Here is a 21,623-nt window from a genome sequence, read left to right on the forward strand (position 1 = left end):
TCTGTTCACTTCTGGGATGAACTATCGTTAGGGAATTGGCGTCTTAAAGTTACAGTTGGAACTGGTATATCCGGTAAGATCATTTTGATATAAAATATTTACAATTTCTTTGAATTTAATTAAATTTAAATACATGTAAAGATAAAACATTTCAACATAAACATATTTTTAAAGATTTATGTGCATTTTTTAGTCAATTCTTATTCATTCAAATACAAACGAACAGCTGCATAGTTTGCAGCTTCCAATTGTGTCCGAAAGTCAATAGACTCACAGTGTATAATATTTTCCGTGATGATAATGCTTTGAAATATAATTTATGAGAAGTGTATTCTGTATCTTCTTGACCATTTCAAAGCACAGCACAGTATTATATGAACACAGCAAATGATCAATTAATTTCCAACTGACTTCTGGGCAATTCATTTTTGTTTCAGATGCCATCGATATTTATGATGCATCCTTGACAATGTATGGAACAAGTACTACTTTAGAATCTACAAAACGAATACAGTGTCCTATCTACAAAATTAACGAAGTAGTGAAACACAAGCATATACATGCACAAAAGATTAAATACATGTATAAGATACTAAGTTATATAGGTAATGCCGTGGTTGCCATTTTTTTACTTGCCATTTTAGCATATAAATTAAACTTGGATAACCTTTTGAAAAAGTTATACCTAAATTGTTTTTCTAAACCTCAAAATGAGGCCTCTGACATTAGGCCACAAGGATTTAATAATGTACCGACTAACATTTCAGACAGAACCAGTGATGTATAAGTATGGTAAATATGATGTCAGCTAGATATGGTGAAAACAATTCTTATGGTTTGAATATCATTAGTAGAACATTCCTTTAATGCTAGATCATCATTTGTTGTTGTTGTTGTTGTTGTTGTTTTTGTTTTTGTTGTTGTTGTTGGGTTTTATATAAATTTTGATATTGAATGTTTATTTTAAAAACACAAAACTGTGGTGAATTGAGGCAAATCATGCAACTAATTTATGACTTTGTAATTCAATATACGTTATTTACATTACTTTCATATCTTTCGTGTACATGTTTTGGTGCATTATATTTTTGTAGTTCTATGTTGTGAAATAGAAAGTTAAAGTTCATTAAAATCTTCTAATGAGAAAAAACCTAGCCTGATAAATTAATAAAGTTTCATTAAAAACGGGGACAAAAGTCCAGCAGGAAAAGCCAAATTAAAAGAACCCAGCTTCCTATACATCAATCTGCATGGCAGTGTGCACATAAAGGGAGTATAAAAGCATACAAAAAAACCGAAACTTCATGTCAGTATGAATATGTCAAATCATCTATAGTTTATCTATCTATCTATTTCAATGTTCATCTATTTATACAGAATATAAAACAAATTGTTTTTTTTGTATTATAATACAGATAAAATAAGTTTTCACAAAAGCATGCAATAATGTGTAATAATATGTAAGACCTACACGAAATAAATGGTTCGCTATAGTCGATGATACATGTTTGGGAAGTTATTATATACTGATAGCATAGGACATGGTTTTTCTAGTACTTTGATAAGGAAATAATTATAAAATGTTACAACGTCAACTTTTAACAATATTTCATTCTGGCACATTTTGCACGGTAAATAGGTAAGACGTACAACAGCAGCAAAAGTGCCAAAGTGTCACACAATACGCCCTTACCCGTTAAATACGCCCTTCACGGGTAATTACTTTTGACTTTTTAAATTCTGCACTCACTGTGCAGACTTGTCGTCAATTTAGACTAATTGAATTATTATAAATCCAGAGCGACTAAAACTTGTCCACGGCGCCCTGTAAGTTTTTGGAGCATTGGATAACTTGGATAACAGGTGCTTAAGTTACTAATTGGACACTATCAGTTTTGGGGATTTCTTTCGTTTTTGTTTTCTTTTTAATTCAGGTGTAAAAACTGAAGACTGATTAGAAGTATCCAGTTGCTATTTAACTCGTCAAAGATATAATGCCCTTAACATTATGACTAAGTTTAGTGAACAATGGATAAGAACTACTCACGTTAGAGAGCGGAAACTGTCGAGTTTTGCAATTTTGAGTAATTCAAGAGCCGTAACTGATTCTGATCCGAACTAGCTGGTTATCAAACTAGATTTTATAGAGATGCACACTCTGTATAAGTTATGTTAACTTCTTACAAAAATTCTCTAGTTATCGAGTGAACACTTTTGGCAATTTTGACCCTTTCAATGGCCATAACTCTGAAGATACTAGTCTGAACAAGCTGATTATCAAACTTGGCCTAGATTTTTTAGAAATTCATCTTCTGTATAAGTACAGCCGACATCAAAGACGAATTAATCTAGTTATCGAGCTGACACTGTCAATTTTAACAAATTCAAGGGTCATATCTCTGGAAAGACCGAACAAGCAGGTTATCGAACCTGGCTTAGATTTTAGAGTAATACATTTTCTTCGTAAGAATGGTTGATATCAAAGGAAAATTACACTAGAAATCGAGCGGACACGGTTTGACCATTTCAAGGGCCATAACTCTGCAGATATTGGTCCGAAAGGCCTATATCCTATGGAGATACACATTCTCTATCGGTTTCGGTTTGTTCCAATAAACTAGTTAAGCCGCGTATGGTCCCCAGTTAAAGTAATTGGTTTGCTTGAAACGAGAAAACAATGGACAGTCTTACATAAACTGGAATTTAGAAAGGGGTTCTGGGGTTTGGAGCCCGCATATCACAGAAACTGCCAAAAGAAAGAAATTAAAAAAGGCATCATATTCAAGAAGTGATTAAACGAAATCCAAACCGTTAAAATAATTTGGAACTGTGGAATTTGTAAATCTTAGGGTGTTTAGAAACAAACTTCTATTAAGAACCTAAATACATATAATCTTAAGATTCCTTTTAAACGATTTTAGAAACATCTTTTGCCTAAAGTTTAGATATTCTCTATGTTAACATAAACAAATATTATTTGCAACCGGTGCTAACATAACATTTGCTAGAATTAAATACCAATGATCAGTAAAAATACGTAGATTGTTATAAAATAAGAGAAATATTGCTGTTTAAAGAATAAAATATTCTAGCTTTAAACTGGGAACAAAATTGAAATAATTACAATAAAAGAACATTGGACTATGAGGCTTTCATTATCTGCCCAGGTGGAGGAACGCTTTAATTCGACATGCAATTAGTCTCGCTCTCGATCTGACCGATTTGTGTTGCAGTGCCGCGAAACACCAACTCAATCATCCATCCGAAAATGCATTTGGGTATATCATTTCAAAAGAACCACTTATATTGATATTAATGCAGCAAAGCAGGAACCTAAGCCATAAAGCCTGTAACAGAATTATATACATGCCACGAAACAAGTCATTATTTAAGTTTATCATATCAGCATGAATGTTTAAATAAGCATTACTTCGTCGACTGATATCACTAGACAAATGACTGTATAGCATTTTATACACAACATAAATAAGACTTTTTTTGCATTCAACATTGAAAAGGGCAGTTCCTGTTCAAAATTTGAACTCTGTGGTGCCACCTTTATGTTGGCAATGTCATCACACGCGTGTTTTATGTACCGAACAAAAGTATTTGAAAATATTGTTTTGAAATTGTCCTATCTGCCGAACCTTCGTATTATCAAGAGACTAACAACCTCGGTAAGTGTTCACGATTACACAATGTGTTCCAGATGTTGACACAGACATATCTTTCCTTTCTTCACATTATGCCGATGGTAAGGTGCTTCTGGTAGACTATCAAAATCGTCAGCCAACACTGGAAGTATTTCACTCACATAGCGTTTTATACAAGACACAGCATAGGTCTGAAAAATAAATGTAACATAATGTCAATCAATAGTAAGCAAATTAGGTATAAAAGTCAAATCTGTTCAGAAAAGAGCGATTACTCCTGGATTTACCCGACCTGTTGATTCCCCGCTAAAAGGACTTGTATGTAGTTCAATTGTGTTATCTACCTTGTTAATACGACGTTATAAACTCAAGAGTTCTAGCTCGGTCGTATTTATTTCATACATACTTTGCGACTCAGATATGAACTTTATTTGAGAGGAGCATGGATATTTAATGTAGGTAGAGACAGAGACCAAATAAATTTGTTTAGGAAAAATAGTACACAGATGACAGTCTATAAGACTGATATAAAAACACGTTTTTTTTGCCTATGTCTATGTCAGGCTATCATCAAACAGAACAACAAAGGAAATAAGTGATTGTGTTTTCTTTGGTATGCACTGGTGTGAGCATTATGTGTCATTACTCGTGTATTTTAGTGTGTACCATGTTTTAATGGCCATGTTATGTACTTGATACCAAAATAAATATATGTCTATAACTGCATGTTGAAGAGAGCGGACTTTGAAGAAGTGCATAAGGAAATAAAAACATTCTGCTCTATCATAATTGTATCGATATACGGAAAACGTAAAAGCTCACCTCAGCAAATGTTCCCTCTAGCGCTGGATATTTCTCAACAATGATAGATTTCAGATAGTCCTAGAAAATCAAACAAAAAAGATTTTGATAAACATGTAAACGAACAAGTGATACTGGTTGTAAGAAGAACGGCTTTGTAAGCTACAAATCACAAGTCCCCTTTGTAAGTCCCATTCGTACTGTTGTAGTTGTTTTCTGATGGCTATGAATCGTACTGAGGCGTTATTGTGTGTCGAATTGCTCCGATTTGCTAAACAAACAAGCTAAAGTCTAGCAGAGGTTCAAGAGTAGGAGGCGAAGTGACAACTATATCTGTATATTTTTTGTTATGCACAACCAGGATTTGTATTTTTACATCTATTTATATATTTTTCTAATGACATTACTAATACAGAAGTTGTTCGACTATCGGAACGATCAAAGATTCAGTACGAAATTATAGTATTATTCAATGTCACTTACCCTGCATTGGAAGAAATTGTAACGCATGAACAGAACCTGTAAAAAAATATTGTCATTCGGTACTAATAAATACAGAACATACAGTTTGGTACTAATATTTTTGGGATTGACATCAATACTAAAAGTAAGTTTGGTTTCAATGACTGTATTATATCACATCCTCTTCAAACACAAACAAGCACACAGGAAGAACGTCATAAGTGTTAACGTAAAATATATTCGCGCTAAACATAAGGTTAGAGACCATCAATTGTTTCCCAATAGACTTACACTGTAACATTATGGCGTGTACGGCCTTTCATAAACCGAAACATGTATATCTAATTACAGGTTTTTAGTTCAAATGATATATCAGACGAAAAACATATGAATAGTGATACTTTATTTAAGTAATTTTCCTTTGAATAAGATGACCCCCTTTTTACATATTTGGCATTGCGGGAGAAATTAGGTTGATAAAACCTTTTTCAATACACATTACACATAAAATGTAAAGATTTTGTCAAAATGTATGATAAAATGCTGTAAATGCAGTAAAAAATCTCAATTTGGAAAATAAAAATCACTTCTTGGCTTTGTTTACATGACTGACCAATCAGAACGCACAGACGTTATTCCCAGGTAGTATACACTTACCTCATTCCCAACGAATCCCCTGTACTTTTTTGAATGGGTGGTCACTGACCACAACAAATATCATCAAAATACTTAAGGATCTTACAGTACAGCAATTATTTGTAGAATATTGTTTTTGGCTGTAAGACAATGTCGACCAGATACATTCCTGGTTTCTGATTTAGATAGAATTTACGCACTACACTTCATGTTGGTTCTTCACATTTTTATTTGGTATTTGAAGCATAATTATGCAAAGAAAAGAAAAATCACTTGAAAATCTTGACCTAAGAAACGGATTTGTTGAATAATAAAATCATACCCTTGGCCGGTTGTTTCTCCTCCCAGAAAATATCAGCATTACACTGTTGCTGATGAACTTGTCACCCAATTTTTCCCATAACTTTCTTTGCAGTGATTTATCCCGCTGAAGTAACAATGAAAACAAATGTGAGGTAGTACATAAAGAAATATAGTTACTTTCGGTTGCATATGATCAAAACATCTTAAGTGTTTATTTGAAATATATCCTTGACTGATAACAGAGTTTGTACCAATAAACAATGCAGAATATCAGACAAATTTCTCTGCATATGACTTAATTTGACGAAAATATAGTAACTGGGGTATATGGTGACTGATTTCTGCCCTTATGTGTTGGCGTGTTGGCGGGGCGAAAACACGACAACATGAAAACTCTACAAATTAGGTTTTTGTCGTGTTTTCGTGTCGGCGGGACGAAACACGACATATTTTACGCGAAAAATTGACATTTAAAGGGCGCCGACACGACAAATTTATCTGTCGAGTTTTAGTGTTGGCGGGTATAAATATGTCGTGTCGGCGCGCTTTTATTTGTCGTGTTTTCGCCCCGCCGACACGACAACACGAAAATACGACAAATTCTTTTCAGACATATTCTTATAAAATATAGAGTTATTCTGATACAAGTGAAAAAGGGTTTTAGAAGCATTTTTCTTTCTATTCGAACGAACCGTCAATTCAAAATTTATTTATATTCACTTAAGCTGCATTAGGAGATTTGAGATTATAAAACAGTACAATAGTATGTCAGATGTCTGTTATCGTTTTAAGAATACAAAGACCGAGTGATATAATAATAGATCTACGTATCTGAACGACAAACAATTATTTTATTCAAGTGCAAATTACTAAATGAGATATATTATTTCGATTCTTGCACGTTACCAAGGATTTTAAGTACGTCCTTGACTACATTCATTAAATGTGCAGGGAGCGGCAACAGTTAAATAATGAAGGCAGCATCGGCGAGCCGAGTGGTGTTAGGTAGGGAAGTGGGTAACTTTTCATGTTAGGTGAGTCAGGGCGTGTCTGCCTTTAAATGTTTGAAATAAATGTATAAAATGGCGGCCCCTGCTGCATTTTTGAGGTGAAATTTTGAGGTACGGGGTTTAACCCCCTCCTGACAGTGGAGTCTCACCTAACACCACTCGGCTCGCCGATGCCGCCTTCATTCTTGACGCTATGACGTAAAGTGTATGTATAACTGACCCGGTTCCAGAAATATTTTAGTGGGGTGCAGGGAGCGGCAACAGTTAAATAATGAAGGCAGCATTTAATGAAAAAAATTAATGAATGTAGTAAAGTACGTACTTAAAATCCATGGTAACGTGCAAGAACCGAAATAATATATCTCAGGATTTTATTCAGCGACAATTCACCGAATGAGATATACACGGTATTATTTCTTAATTGTTGGAATAATTACGGAACAGTTACCTAGATACAGATCAAGTTATGAAAAGCGCAGACGGACAAAGAAATCATAGATATTCACAACATTATAGCAGTGCTTTTAACCCGGATACTAGCAACAGTGAGGAGTCAAAAATGAAAATATTTGTCGATACAGTTATTGTTAGAATCCAGATACACAGTTTTTATGTTGTATTCATAAATATACAGGAGAAATTAACGATAATATTTCATGAAAATGAATTAACTTTATTGTGCAGAAGTTGTATCTTAAAAGTATGAGAATAAATGCCTACCTGTTTCCTGTTACAGAAGTGTGGAATACAACAAATTAAGATGAGAAATACAAATGGCAACATGATGAAAAGGAAACCAAGGACAGTTTCAAGTGAGCTCAGCTGTTCCGTCTCTTCAACCGTCAACCGTGTACGTGTGGCTGCTGCTAGGTTTTTACCCTGATACACGAGACCAAGCGTGAAGAAAATAAATGGTATTGACAACACCCACCAACAACAAATGTTGCATCTTTTAAGAAAGTCATAGGACCACATCACTGAAGAACTGTTGATTAATTTAAATGACTGCAACAAGAGATGTTCTGGAATCTGGAAATACAACAACGAATTTCTGTAGAAAACATATTCAAATCTTAAAGTTATAAACTGGTCATAGGTTAAATTGCTAACTTTTGTATGTTAAATAGACACCTGCATCTGCAATTTTGTATTTCTTTTCAATGTAAGTTTCTTTTGGTATTCCTGGTTGGCATTACGCTAAGCAGTACATACACCATCCGTCAAGTACATATGTAAACTATTCAATCTGTGGAATATAGTTTTAACAGAAAGCCATAGCTAATTACTTGTAGAATTCAACTGTAACGTTCCTTTCTATCATTATAGTTCTTATTATTATCATACAGCATTAATATAGTACTTTTCAAAAAACGAATACAAGTCTTACAGACAGAGATAAAACCAAAGAAGACGAACAGATTCAGATATAAAGTATTAAAAGACAAAATTAACATCAGTTCTAGAAGTGTTGTTTAAAAGCAGTCAATGTAACGGCACCCTTAGTCTTGATTGAGAATGAGCTCCAAATCGGCAAAGCTCCAGCTGCCATAAACTGGCATAGTTAATAACAATGTTTTTCGTTGTTAGGTTCCTGACAGGTCTATAAACTTCTATCATATGTCCTATAGGGAATGACCCGCACTAATAAGGCTCATCACTCCCCTGTCAATGATACAGCACTCTGTATCCAAGTTATAAATCGAGCTGCTGTGTTTTGGACATACAGTAGTTTGTCACGTATTATGCTAGATATACCACTTACCAACGCTTTGCATAGTCTAATGGCGATTCACACAAAGTTTGGTGTATCATTATCAAGTGACATTTTTGTAGTTAGTTTGCATAACCTGCTGACCTGCACACAGAGTTCACCTTTTGTTTCACATCCATATCAGTTGAACACTGCCCCGATTCCTCACATCGTTGAATGATTTTATCATAGCGTTACCAATCGTAAAGGGTATTGTAAAGGAACTCAAATAACAATATGAAAAAAGTATTTACCTGCACATTATCGGTCCTCATTTTTTTGAAAAGCTCTGATGATGGCTTGAACTTGTATCTAGCTGGTCTACAAGGAATGCATGTTGGTTCTCTTTCCCCGAATATACTGAAGCTATATCCGTTTTCATCTACAACAGAAAAAGGCTCTAGCACTCAAGTATACCGTAACAGAATTAAGCCGGAGCTGGAGGGCGTGAGAGGTATTGCACATTTCATTACCTCTCATGAACAGACTCGATCAAACCAAGTCTGCTATTTTTATTTTTGCATGGTTGTATTCTTCTGTGCTTCTAAAAGATCTTCTATTAACAGATTTTATCAACTATCACAATAGCATGATTCAAGTGCCGTGTGGCGGCCGTAAAAAGTCTCCCCGTACTTAGATTCAGTGTTGTTATATTTTCTGGTCCTTTGGGAGCATGGAGTGCACTCAATTATAACTTGTAATAGAATTCTGCTTAAGCCGGTGCTGGGGGGCATTAGTGGTGTTCCATATTTCATTACCTCTCATGAACAGACTCAATCAAACCAAGTTTGCTATTATTTTGCTTGGTTGCATTTTGTGCTTCCAATGAAGATAACAGATTTTATACAGTAAAAGTACAGTCAAGTTTCTATTTCTTTTTCATGTACATTTATAATGCAAATAAAAAAAATTTCTGGGTCAATACATTTTATTCAAGGGTCTGTGCAAGATACGAAAAACAAAAAAATCTACATGCAAATACTTACACCTCTTTATTGAACTTGAATACTCCCTGGGCAGAAACCCATCTGACTCAACTGCAAAATAACGAAGATATATCTGTTGAATGTAATCAAAGAGACCGAACTTTTCATCTAATTGAGAGTCTAAACGCAGTTAAAATGGCACCGGGTCAAGCTAATGCCTATTGCAACTGAAGATATTGTAGCAAATACTGTATAAAGAGCATGGTATATACCAACATTTATTTTTGCTGTTATACTTCAGCTGTTTTAACGTTTTATAATACCATGTATTATTTCGAAATAGATTGCATACCATGGTAACATTCTGACAACCTGACTGAAATCATTCCCTAAAATGCTACGCTTTATATCATGTATTTCAGTCAGATTTGGTACTCTTACCTTACTAAAAGTAGGCTCCGTGGCCGAGTGGATAAGGTTGTGTTGATACTTGTAATTCACTCGGGTCTTTCACCTGTGGGTTCGAAATCTAGCTTCAGGGTTGGAGAATTCAGTTTATGTAAGAAGATTACTTTTATATTTATTTTTGAAATATTTTTCCAATTTATGACACGACGGAAATTTTGATTTTTTTAAACTTTCCCCAATTGACGGGGTTGAGCACCGGCAAATGTATGGAACACATGATATTTACTTTCAATTAATTCGTTGCACTTTGAGATATGAACGTAATCAATATATTACAAATAAACTTCTTCAGCAGGGCTACTGCTATAAATTACTGACATATCTTCCTTAATGTTATTTCTGGACTTCAGATTTGGTATGAAATTATAAGTAGTAATTTAGAGATGCTCCTACGAGAAAGTGTATCAATGGTACGTTTGTATGCAACGCAAACAGGCAGTTTGTAAATATGCAAATGCATTGATTAATTGAATAAATGTGGTTATTGCTTTTGTATGTTTTTTTTTTTTTTTTTTTTTTTTTTTTTTGGCTTTTTATATAAATTTACAAGAGCATTTTTGTCTTTTATTTTTCATGCCTTTAGTAGACATTGTGTGAATTAAGTTTTCGCCTGGCGGAGTAATCTTTTATTTACATTATGTTGTGACTTTGGAACATGGTGGGGGTTAAGAGTTACGTTAGGCGCGAACCATAAACCGGTTTGAGCTCCCTGTTTTGGCCACTAACCATTCCAAGACAGTGTCTCAACTACGAAACTACAATAACTTTACATAAGAACAAGATACAATAGTTTCGCGTACAGCCCACGATGTATTTTACTAAAGAGCAACTTAATAGTTCGGAGTTATCTTTTGGTCACATGTTTATATAATAAACACATGCTATGAAAATAAACACGCCTGGCATCCAAATACATTGTCAGTCAATTGTACGTTTTGTGTTCAGTTCAGTTAGATCTAACAACTAACATATCTGCTGTGTCACAAATTAACCAACGGATCATAGGCAAATTTATAAAATCATAATTTATACTGCATATAAAATTGTTAATGTGTGACTAGTGACCGAGCATGGAGCTTATAGACAATGTATATGTATAAGTGGTCAATCTCTCTACTTCCTGTCTGTCCAGTTAATAACCCATTCCTTTATCACTGCGTACCACCATGAACGTTTCACACACTTTGCACAGCCAATAAATTTAAGGGTCTGATTAAAACGGAACTGAACTGGTCTCAAAGGAAGCACTTTCGTAAACAAATTAATAACTGGGATATTTAGTTTATTTGGATAAATTTCTATTTTGTTTCTATAAATTTCTTTCCGTTTTTCCTTACCACCTCATCATCCACCAGGCTCAGCTAGGCTTGTCCTAATCTGAATAACTTTGATATTATATTTACTTATTTAATGATACACCTTTTCCTCTATTATTTGATCTAAAATAGAACTAATAAAAATCTATATTTGTTATTGATGGCTGTATTACATAAAATTGTTCTGCATTTGAATGCAAGAGGTGTATGCATTAGACTGTGCAACCTTTCACTGGTATATAAAGTAGTTTAACGTGAACACATATCGACTTCATGCTCTCCAAATACCGGGATAAGCTCGGTGTTGTGATATACGTAATTAATTAATGACCTGACCAGAAGTCTGACGAAGTTTATAAATAATATCCATATTGATAAAACCTTCCATACAAGTATCTTATTCTATAATAGAATCGGAATTCCTATAGTGAAAATTAGAAACAGCAGTGGTCTAGTGGAGGTGTCGGCCGCTCAATCCAGGGTTCGTGGGTTCGAGCCCCAATGGGGTCACGACCATGACTGATTTGACACCAGAACTGGTTTTTACAGGAAGCGACCTGGAGTGGTTCCAAAAGGCTTGAAGCTTTCATTACAACTGACTTAAAACAAATTCGTTTAAACTAAACAGCGGTATACTTTCTGAAGAAGTTTGTTGGTACTATATTAATAATACATTCAAAACTAAATAATCAACTGAAAACTTTCCTAACCGTTTCCTTGTTCATATTTGCTGCGATATTCTAAAGATATGATGGCCTGGTTACTTATTTATGAACTGATAGCATTAGCATATTCCGTGCAATTGCGTATGTGCAGTATTGCCAATGACGACACCCTGTCTGTATAAATGCACGGTCGACGGGCCCGTAAATGAATAATTATTGATACGCTTATAAAACAAATGTCATATGCATGATGCTGATTTGATGCACTGTCATAATTTATCAGAGAATGTTAGTGGTCCGAGTCAATCACGATAAATACACTTAACGGCGCAGTGTAGAAATTGTTTAGCACGGCCGTAAGCATGATTAGGCAGTTGTTTTAATGAAAGGACGATGTGGGTATGGGAGGGAAGTCCCCTCCCAATAGTGAGAAGATTTTTACAAAGAAGAAACGAGAACGAAGCTATTTTAATCCTTTTTAATAAAGTTTTCATTACATACCTCTAACCTCTTACCTTTCAGTTTTTATTGCAGTTTTAGCATTTTCATACTTTTCATTTGAGAAAAATGTGTAGATGTGTAGACACGTGCCGTGCCTTAAGTGCCTATAGGAAGCTACGCCAATGATATTTTAATAATGGTGATAAACCTTTTTTATCTTTGTATTATTTGTTCCTGTGCAGTTGTTCCTGTGCGAATACACAATGTTCTATTTTTATGATTGAGCGGTGGTGCAACTTTCTGTTGAAACAAAACAAAATATTACATACAAAACTACTTAAAGAGTAACAAACTCTAAAAAAAAAAATACTTACACTGGCCGCCTACTTGTATCAATGCGGAAGCAATTTTTGCAGCAATGTCACAGCTAGGGTCAGTTGCATCAACATACGTTAACGGTGTAAGGGCCGAGGGTATCTCGCATTCCTCAAGTTTCACGGGGATTATACAGTTGCTTCTGTTCTCGACGGAACACATGAAGGCGTATTCTCTCTCCATTGTACACCATCCACTTTGGTGAAAGTTTGGTGTAAGAAACATGAGCACTTTCAGGGATCGTGCCATACCCTCTCGGATATTTTCCTGGATGTTTTTCCCAGGTTGAAAGTCGCGATTTCCGTAAACACACGATAAGTTGAACCGGTTCTCTAGTTCCTCTACGCATGACCAAACTCGGTCACTATCGTCACTGCTATAAGATATGAAAAAATACCTGTCCTTTCCGGTAGGAAGTTCTGGTATATTTTGTATGAGTTCTATATCTGCACATTTTTCCTGCGAGTTAAGTGTTTGATCGATTCCATTGTTCACTCTCGGCGTACCAGAAATTCCATTTTCCATATCCACATTGTTGATTTCGCCAAGTGTTTCTTTTCTCTCTGTATTCCCGCAATTTGTCCACTCATTTTCTAACAACGATGCGTTTTCCATCCTTAACCATTAAACAATAGATCATCGGATGCGTTCTAGTCACGCCTCAGTACATTAAGTTAAGCAGGTTGCTGCTGTGCATAAATTTTCGGAAGGAGAAACCGAAAGTAACAGAAACAGAAAGAAACAGAAAGTGAATGAATTCATGCGTAAAACATAGAAACAAAATGGACTCATTTTTAACATATCTCTATCTGTGTTCAGCTATTTTACTGGTAAGATTACTTTTATTAGATATTACCGTTGTAACATTTAAGTTAAAATGATTATTAAAGGCAATGACGCTGATTTTGATATGTTTTTGTCTTTTAACTATATTAATTAATACAGCTGTTTGTAGCCGACAAGTACAGTGTAGTTCAGGGGCGGATCCAGGGGTGCCGTATCCGGCGTCCACTAAAATCCGGCGAGCATATAAACGTCAGTAACATCATTCGATTTTCTCGATAAACATGGAATGGAAGTGCAGAGACTAAAACGACATCCAAATTAAAAAAGCTATTATTTGGGTCAAGTTCCTTTTTATTCAAATAGATTACACCATTTGATATGTGTATGCCATATCTTCCGAAATGTGTGGGATGTCCTGAATCCATCCCTGAAGTTAGACTACTTTTTAATTAACCATTATCCGACTGAAATATAAATCAAATATTTAAGGCTCATATAATTTACTTATACGAAATGACAACAACGAAGTCAACATCATTTGAAACAATAGAGAATGAAAAAAATATGTTATTAGTATAACAATAATCATTAGAGAAGTACATCCATCCAGGGAAACTGCATGTTTATTTGTTTAAGTTTATTCAGTTTACTTACGTCTCTTTAATGAACATCAATTACATACACATAAATAAACATAGTAAAGTGATCAAAGACATTCAGTTTTAAACTATATAAGACAATATCTAAACAACCAGTCTATCATTTCTTGTTTATGCGAACATTTGAGCCGCGCCATGGGAAAACCAACATAGTGGATTTGCGACCAGCATGGATCCAGACCAGCCTGCGCATCCGCGCAGTATGGTCAGGATCCATGCTATTCGCTTTCAAAGCCTATTGGAATTTGAGAAACTGTTAGCGAACAGCATGGATCCTGACCAGACTGCGCGGATGCGCAGGCTGGTCTGGATCCATGCTGGTCGCAAACCCACTATGTTGGTTTTCTCATGGCGCGGCTCATTTGGTATTTGAAGGAAGCAAGAGAATATTCAAATTCAGTTAAAAAAGGTTGAATATAAAAACAATGTACGTTTGTAATATAATCTATGTAAGACTTATGACATTTTGACCTTAAGATCAAAACGTTCTTATAGCATGTATATCATATCCCAAGTATTTACAAATTAACACTTAAGAGACTAAAGAACAATGAGCAATTGTTTAACACCAATTACTGTCTATTAGAATCTAGCGAAAACATTGAGTGTAAGACACTTATCCTCAAATTAGATGAAGATTGTTTTATGCATTTATATTTGTTTCCATAATGGTAATATAAAACATAATTTTGCATTGAAAATTAAAAATATTAGTATCAACTTCATTATCATCCCGCACCGAAGGCGAAGGAATACAGATTTTTCATTGTCCGTCCGCCTGATCGTCCGTGCGAGCCTAGGATTACCTTCAGTGATAGGTGTGGCCTAGAATAAAAACAAATCTATGGTAATCATTCCGTAATCTTTTTTAAGTGGTCATTCTATTGTTGTCAAACAATGGAGTGACTTCCTGATACCAAATTGTCGTGGCGTCTTTACGCTTGTACGTCCGTCTGAAACTGGAAATGACGATAAATCACAAATAATGAAATCTAGGATTTCTAAAGCTATATTTTTTTCCAAATGCTCTTTTACTGCTCTTTAATTGTTCTAAAATTCATAAATATATCTAGAAATTTAATATCTCACTCATTCACAAAACAACCAATTCGGCGGGGGAAATTGTCTGTGACGTTTTCGAAGACAAGAAGTGGGTGTTTCCTATCTAAATAAAAGTTTATGTTCGATGGATAGGTGTGCATGGTGTTAGATCTGTGAGCGGATTTGCGAACCAAGCGAGTGTAGCGTGAATGATTTTCAGATCTCCTCACAGGTCTATAAACACTATGCAGACCTTTTCCGAGAATAATTACTGACTAATCTACATGCTCCCTGTTTTAAATAGTCGAGGTAAAATTTAATTTATCCAGAGCTCAATTGATGTTAATTTCCCAGGCCTTTAATTGTTGTCTTATTCGCAGGTGTACCCAATTTTTATCATCTAGCGAGATCTTCTTACCTATAATTCAAAAACATCTGCTGTAAAATCAGTGTATTATGTATAACGAAAACATATTTTTGTATTTTTAAAACAAGTACAAATATTGTACAATTATTTACTTTGCCTCGGTCAGAATCTGCCCGTAAATATCATGTCGTAGTCTATAGCCCGCTGGTCAAAAATGTTTAATTATAATATAGACACCGTTCTATTTAAATTCCACGACAAAGATAGTAATTATATTTTCATTGATCATTTCATATATTCTGAATTTTAAGACGTTACGAAATATATGTAAAGCAATTTACTATCATGTACATTTTATTAACATTTTTAAATTAGCTAACCATACATTTTGCCACTTTGCAGGTACAATGTAATCGATGTCAGGATGGCCAAAAGTGTCCAGACCATTTACCGTACTGCACTCCAGTTGGCTGTGTGTTTCAATGTCCAGATGGTGTGTTTACCAACGGTTCAAACTGCGTCCAGGACTGTGCTGACCAGTATATATTCAACAGTACATGTGTACCTAATTGCCCCGCAAGCAGTGGACTTATCGAGGAGCAAATTAATTTCAAATTCAAAAAGCTGAGATTTTGTCGGTCACAGTGTGGTGAACATACTTTTGCCTACAATAATACCTGCATCAGATCCTGCCCTCACGACAGCAAATTTGTGGAGAACGGACAATGTGCTAGCAATTGCTCTAGTTTAAAGCCGTTACATCTAAACATTTCTGACGATAACCGACTGGTTGGAATCGAATGCCGTGAAACTTGCAATAAATCGTCCAAGAATCCATTTCAGTCTACTAATGAGTGTGTATCCAAATGCAATGAAGGTCAAGTTGTTGTCGATGGTAAATGTCTGAAAGAGTGCCCAACAGACAAGCACGTTTTAATCAGCTTAGAAGTGTGCATACAAATGGGAAAGTGTCTGCGGGTTTGGCCTGAGCAGAAGTATTGTTCAGAAAGATGTCCAGATTCTTATTTTATATACAATACAAGTTGTGTACACAGATGTCCTGAAACTTCAATGTACGCGCTCGACGGGCATTGCGTGAAGAACTGTCCAATGGACAAACGGTATACATGTTATAAGCCTGAATCTTTATATTTTGCTGAAGAGAGTGTAAAAGGGTGTTGTGAAGAGTGTCCATACCCACTTGTAGCAAATAACTTTACATGTGTCGATGTGTGTCCGTTAGGAATGAAAGAATTTGAAAGGGCCTGTTTATGGGTGTGTCCGAATGATACCCACGTTGAATACGTAACAGAGATTGGTAGTTTCCGTTGTGTAACAGGTTGTAAAAAATACATTATGAATAATTCATGTACCGATTCCTGTCCAAATGACGCAAAGTATATATACGAATCTCACTGTGTAGCCGAATGTCCAAATTCATATCCTTACAGGGTCGAGAATTCATTAACGTGCTTAAAAGAATGTCCTAAAAACTTCAAGAAAAACATACTTACAAATGAATGTGTTGAAATTTGTCCAGCAGAGACGAGCGTCCATGAAATGACTTGCGTGAGCGAATGTCCTAAAGGATTCAAACAGATAAATAGTCGCACTAGCGAAATGAATTGTGTAAAATCTTGTGATAAATATGAACTAAACGAAACGTGTGTTGATTCATGTCAAAGTTATTCTGCAAATAAAACCTGTGTTGAGAAGTGCCCTAGAAACTACAGTTTCAGATATAGAGAGTCCTGCTTTGCAATATGTCCAGCCAATACGTGCCTAATGGACGATGGATTCAACTGTACTGACGATTGCATGAATGATATAGGAAACAATAAATTGGTCTACACGTGCCCAAAAAGCTCTCCTTATATACAAAAGTACATGTCAGAAAGACGATGTGTCTCGGCATGTGCAAGAAATGAAGTTTTGAATGACTTTACATGTATCAATGTTACCGATTGTAAAAGAGCAGTTTTATCAAATGGAAAATGTGAGCACGAATGTCCGGAGGGTTACTTATATATGCCGAAAAACAGAAAGGAGTATGCTTCGAGTGTAGGTGACTATCAGTATAATGTAGAAGACGCAAAAGAAAACCCTTGTGTGACTGCGACCGAAGCGTACTTGAGTGTGGTATTTATCGGCATAGTGGTGGTGATGTATGCAACAGGTGTTGTCATTTTCCTTTCTAACATACAGACTGGTGTAAATATATGTGGACGTAAGAAAGATCAAGAGTCTACCACGGAAGAGGTATACGTTCAATCTGCTATTTTATAGTAATTCAAGTTCATGTCAAATGTCCCATGTGTGCGTTATCTTGACCTTTGACGTGACAAACATAAAACAGGTAGGAATCGATAGGAAGTCAATACTGTCATGCAATAAAGTTTAAAGATTATATGCCAAATCGTTTTCAGGTTACTTATCTCAAACCATCCAGTTTTAAGGTCACCCCTGACACCAAAACAATGGTGATCCAGTTTTAAGGTCACCCCTGACACCAAAACAATGGTGATCATCTACTGCCAATAGATGGTCATGCAATGAAGTGTATGGTTATATGCGCAGTAATTTTCCAGACCTTTGGAAACAATTTACTTTTGTTTTCAAAGCTTCTATGACCTTTATCTTTATTAGACTGACCCCTGAAACAACAGGGATCATGTACCGGTCACATACAAAATTCCTGTTTCTAGTTAATGATCAGATCAGAAGTTGTTTTCAGTCTAAATGTCAGTGAGATTTTGACCATTGCCATCCTTACCCCTAAAACGATGGGTTCATCTACTGACCAGAGCTATTATTTACATTTGTATATTTTACTGCAAATACACTCAGTTCCAAAAGAAAGTGTGCACTTAGTTTTCTGTTATTTTTTCTCGGTTATTTTCATGAAAACTTTATTATGTTTGGTACCAAAATTTAAATCAGTTCGTAAACAAATTGGTGTGCATTATACCCGAGAGTTAGTGTATGAAAAAATGAAACAAAAACGTCGGGGAATTTTTTGAAATATTTAAACTTAAAAAGTGCACACTTATTTTTGGAACCGAGTATATATCATTCTGTTGTTACATTACAGGTGTTTGATCATAGATGTGGTGAAAGGAGCAATGCCAATTCGAACTGTGTTCAGGATGTACCAGCAGCAAATGAACACAGTGAAGATAGATGGCAAGACGGTGAACCTTTGCTAACACTGACTGAAAATAATGCACAGTCGGCAGGGAATGGGGATGTTCCCATGTTAGATCTGGCTGCCAATACCATACAGGACAGCAGTAATATTGAGGAATATTGCATGGTTGATATACATGTAGCTGGTAACCATGGTGAAATGAATGAAGAAAATGAAGACGTGCCGTTGCTGAGTGCTAGTTTGTAGACGACTGACCATAGTTACAAATCATTTGCTTTAAAGCCAGCTTTTTGAAGCTTGAACAAAAAGTTGTGTACTTCTACATGCAATAAACCAGCAACAGCTGACTACTGACGTTGATATTACATCATTCTACAGTATACTTTCTTACATTCAACAGCTTTAATTACTAAAATATCTTAGTTTAAAAATAGGTGTCATTTGTTTGGAGAGGAATTTGGAAGCATTTAGTGGAGAATTTGCTGAGAAATCATACTACAGGGAACACTTTCCCTGTCTTTGGTGTCTTAATTAAACCTGGTGTATAGTTTTGTAAAATGTAAATATTAAGATTCATATTTTTACATTATTTTAATACAACATTTTACATCATAATTATTTTTATAGACATTGATATGTATTATTTGTTATTAAAGTCTTTAATTTTTTGGATTATAATGTCATTTTTGTAATTTAAAAGCAATTACAATTTTTAGTTAAATATTTTGAACTTTCAATTGATTGCTAAAGGACTTTGTTATTAGCACCTTAAGTGAAGCTTCTTAACTATCATCTCAACAACTAATACGTACAATAAACAAACTATAAATGAGCCATGTCATGAGAAAACTAACACAGTGTGTTTGCGACCAGCATGGATTCTGGTCAGGATCTATGCTGTTCGCTAACAGTTTCTCTAATTGCAATAGGCTTTGAAAGTGAACAGCATGAATCCAGACCCGACTGCGCAAATGCGCAGTCAGGTCTGGATCCATGCTGGTCGCAGACGCACTATGTTGGTTTTCTCATGGCGCAGCTCAAATATTAGTAAGAAATCAGTTTTACTTAGGCTTTTATCAAAATTCTTCAGTATCTTAATGAGTACAATTGTCATTTTTGACAGGAAACCATCCTGAAATTTCTTCAGGAAAATAATATGCTTGACAGAGACCAATAAACTCCAATGTCCAAATACTATTCAAACTTGGATATTCTTGTTTAATAAAACTGGATTTTAACTAACAAGTGTGGACTCATTTCCATGCATAACTTTTATCTTTTACTACTTTAGGACTTTTTATTAATTCAAATTACTTTTGTTCATTGTTCATATTGTGTAAATGTGATTTTGCATGGTTTTAAGAAGAATAACTTCTGAAGATACCAGTTGTATCCAATGTAAAAATTACATGTAATTCAAGTGACTTAATGAAATAAGATTTGTTATCTATTTTCATCTTTTCTATACCCATTACTTTCTGTAAAAGCACATATAATTTTGCGCATTTGAAATTTTTAGTATGTTTGCAAGGTTTAATAATTGCGAAGCGAAAATTAAACCCTCGCAAAAATTTCTACTTTTACAGTAAAGCTACGATATCAGCTTATTTCTCCCTTTTTGTTGGAATAAAAAAACAAGTACATTTGAATATCTAAATAAGAATCTCATTCCCTATTTTGTTAAAATTCAAATATTGTATAATCATTCAAAACTTGAATATTCTGATGTAATAAAAGTAGATTTTTAACTAACTACAGATGACACTGTCATTTATGGGATTTTGATTTATAAGTGTTGTAACAGTCCTTAGATTTTGTGTACGATATCTGAACTGAAGGTTGCATATAACAGCATCTTATAATAAAGACAAAGTTATGTAACCCAACTCGGAAAACATACTGCTTTGTTGTTGGTTTAACATCACCCTGATAAAATACAATGATTTTGTGACTTTCCAGCAGATTTTTCTCGGCGAAGAAGCCCGAAGGTACCCCTCCAACAATTTTTAGCTCACCATGTGCCTTTTTAGCTCACCTGAGTCAAAGGCTCATGGTGAGCTTTTGTGACCGCTTAATGTCCGTTGTGCGTCCGTCAACAATTTCTAAAAAAAACTTCTTCTTGAAAACCACTGAGCAGAATAACACCAAACTTCACAGGAATGATCCTTAAGAGGCCCCCTTTCAAAATTGTTCAAAAAATTGAATTCCATGCAGAACTCTGGTTGCCATGGCAACCGAAAGGAAAAACTTTAAAAATCTTCTTGTCCAAAACCGCAAGGCATAGAGCCTTGATATTTGGCATGTGACATCAACTTATGGTCCTCTATGAAGATTGTTCAAATTATGTCCCTAGGGTGAAAAGAGGCCCCTCCCCGGGGGTCACAAGTTTTACATAGACTTATATAGGAAAAACTTTAAAAATCTTCTTGTCTGAAACCACAAGACCTAGGCCTTTGATATTTGGTATATAGCATTGCCTTGTGGTCCTCTGCAAAAATTATTCAAATTATACCCCTGGGGTGAAAACAGGCCCTGCCCTGGGGCTCCCAAATTTAACATAGACTTATATAGGGGAAACTAGAAATGTGTCCATGGGATACAGATGCCCCCACTACATGACATTAAAATGGCTTTTTTTTCCTAGGTCAGGGGCCATAACTCCTACAATACTGAATGAATCCAGATGGGAAACCCCAGGTGCACAACTGCACATGCTGACCAACATTCCTATAAACTTGGTGACTCTAGGACAAGTACTTTTGGAGCTACGCGCAACACATTAAAATGACCAATTTTTAACTAAGGAAGGGGCCATA

General features: G+C 35.2%; 2 protein-coding genes across 2 annotated transcripts; one reads left to right on the plus strand and one right to left on the minus strand.

The window, feature by feature from the left end:
* Positions 1-1,333: 1,333 nt before the first annotated feature.
* Positions 1,334-13,428, minus strand: LOC123547430 (uncharacterized). The gene is made up of 8 exons (XM_053524597.1): positions 12,806-13,428; positions 9,602-9,652; positions 8,870-8,997; positions 7,586-7,894; positions 5,875-5,979; positions 4,938-4,973; positions 4,476-4,535; positions 1,334-3,844 (listed from the first exon to the last, which is right to left on the minus strand). The coding sequence occupies exons 1-8, from the start codon at positions 13,419-13,421 to the stop codon at positions 3,692-3,694; spliced, it is 1,458 nt and encodes a 485-aa protein (XP_053380572.1). The 5' UTR covers positions 13,422-13,428; the 3' UTR covers positions 1,334-3,691.
* A 95-nt stretch (positions 13,429-13,523) lies between these two features.
* Positions 13,524-20,697, plus strand: LOC123547452 (proprotein convertase subtilisin/kexin type 5-like). The gene is made up of 3 exons (XM_053524596.1): positions 13,524-13,636; positions 16,062-17,918; positions 18,751-20,697. The coding sequence occupies exons 1-3, from the start codon at positions 13,559-13,561 to the stop codon at positions 19,051-19,053; spliced, it is 2,238 nt and encodes a 745-aa protein (XP_053380571.1). The 5' UTR covers positions 13,524-13,558; the 3' UTR covers positions 19,054-20,697.
* The last annotated feature ends 926 nt before the right edge of the window (positions 20,698-21,623 follow it).

The sequence above is a fragment of the Mercenaria mercenaria genome, chromosome 15 (assembly GCF_021730395.1).
Source record: "Mercenaria mercenaria strain notata chromosome 15, MADL_Memer_1, whole genome shotgun sequence".
Taxonomy (NCBI): Eukaryota; Metazoa; Mollusca; class Bivalvia; order Venerida; family Veneridae; genus Mercenaria; species Mercenaria mercenaria.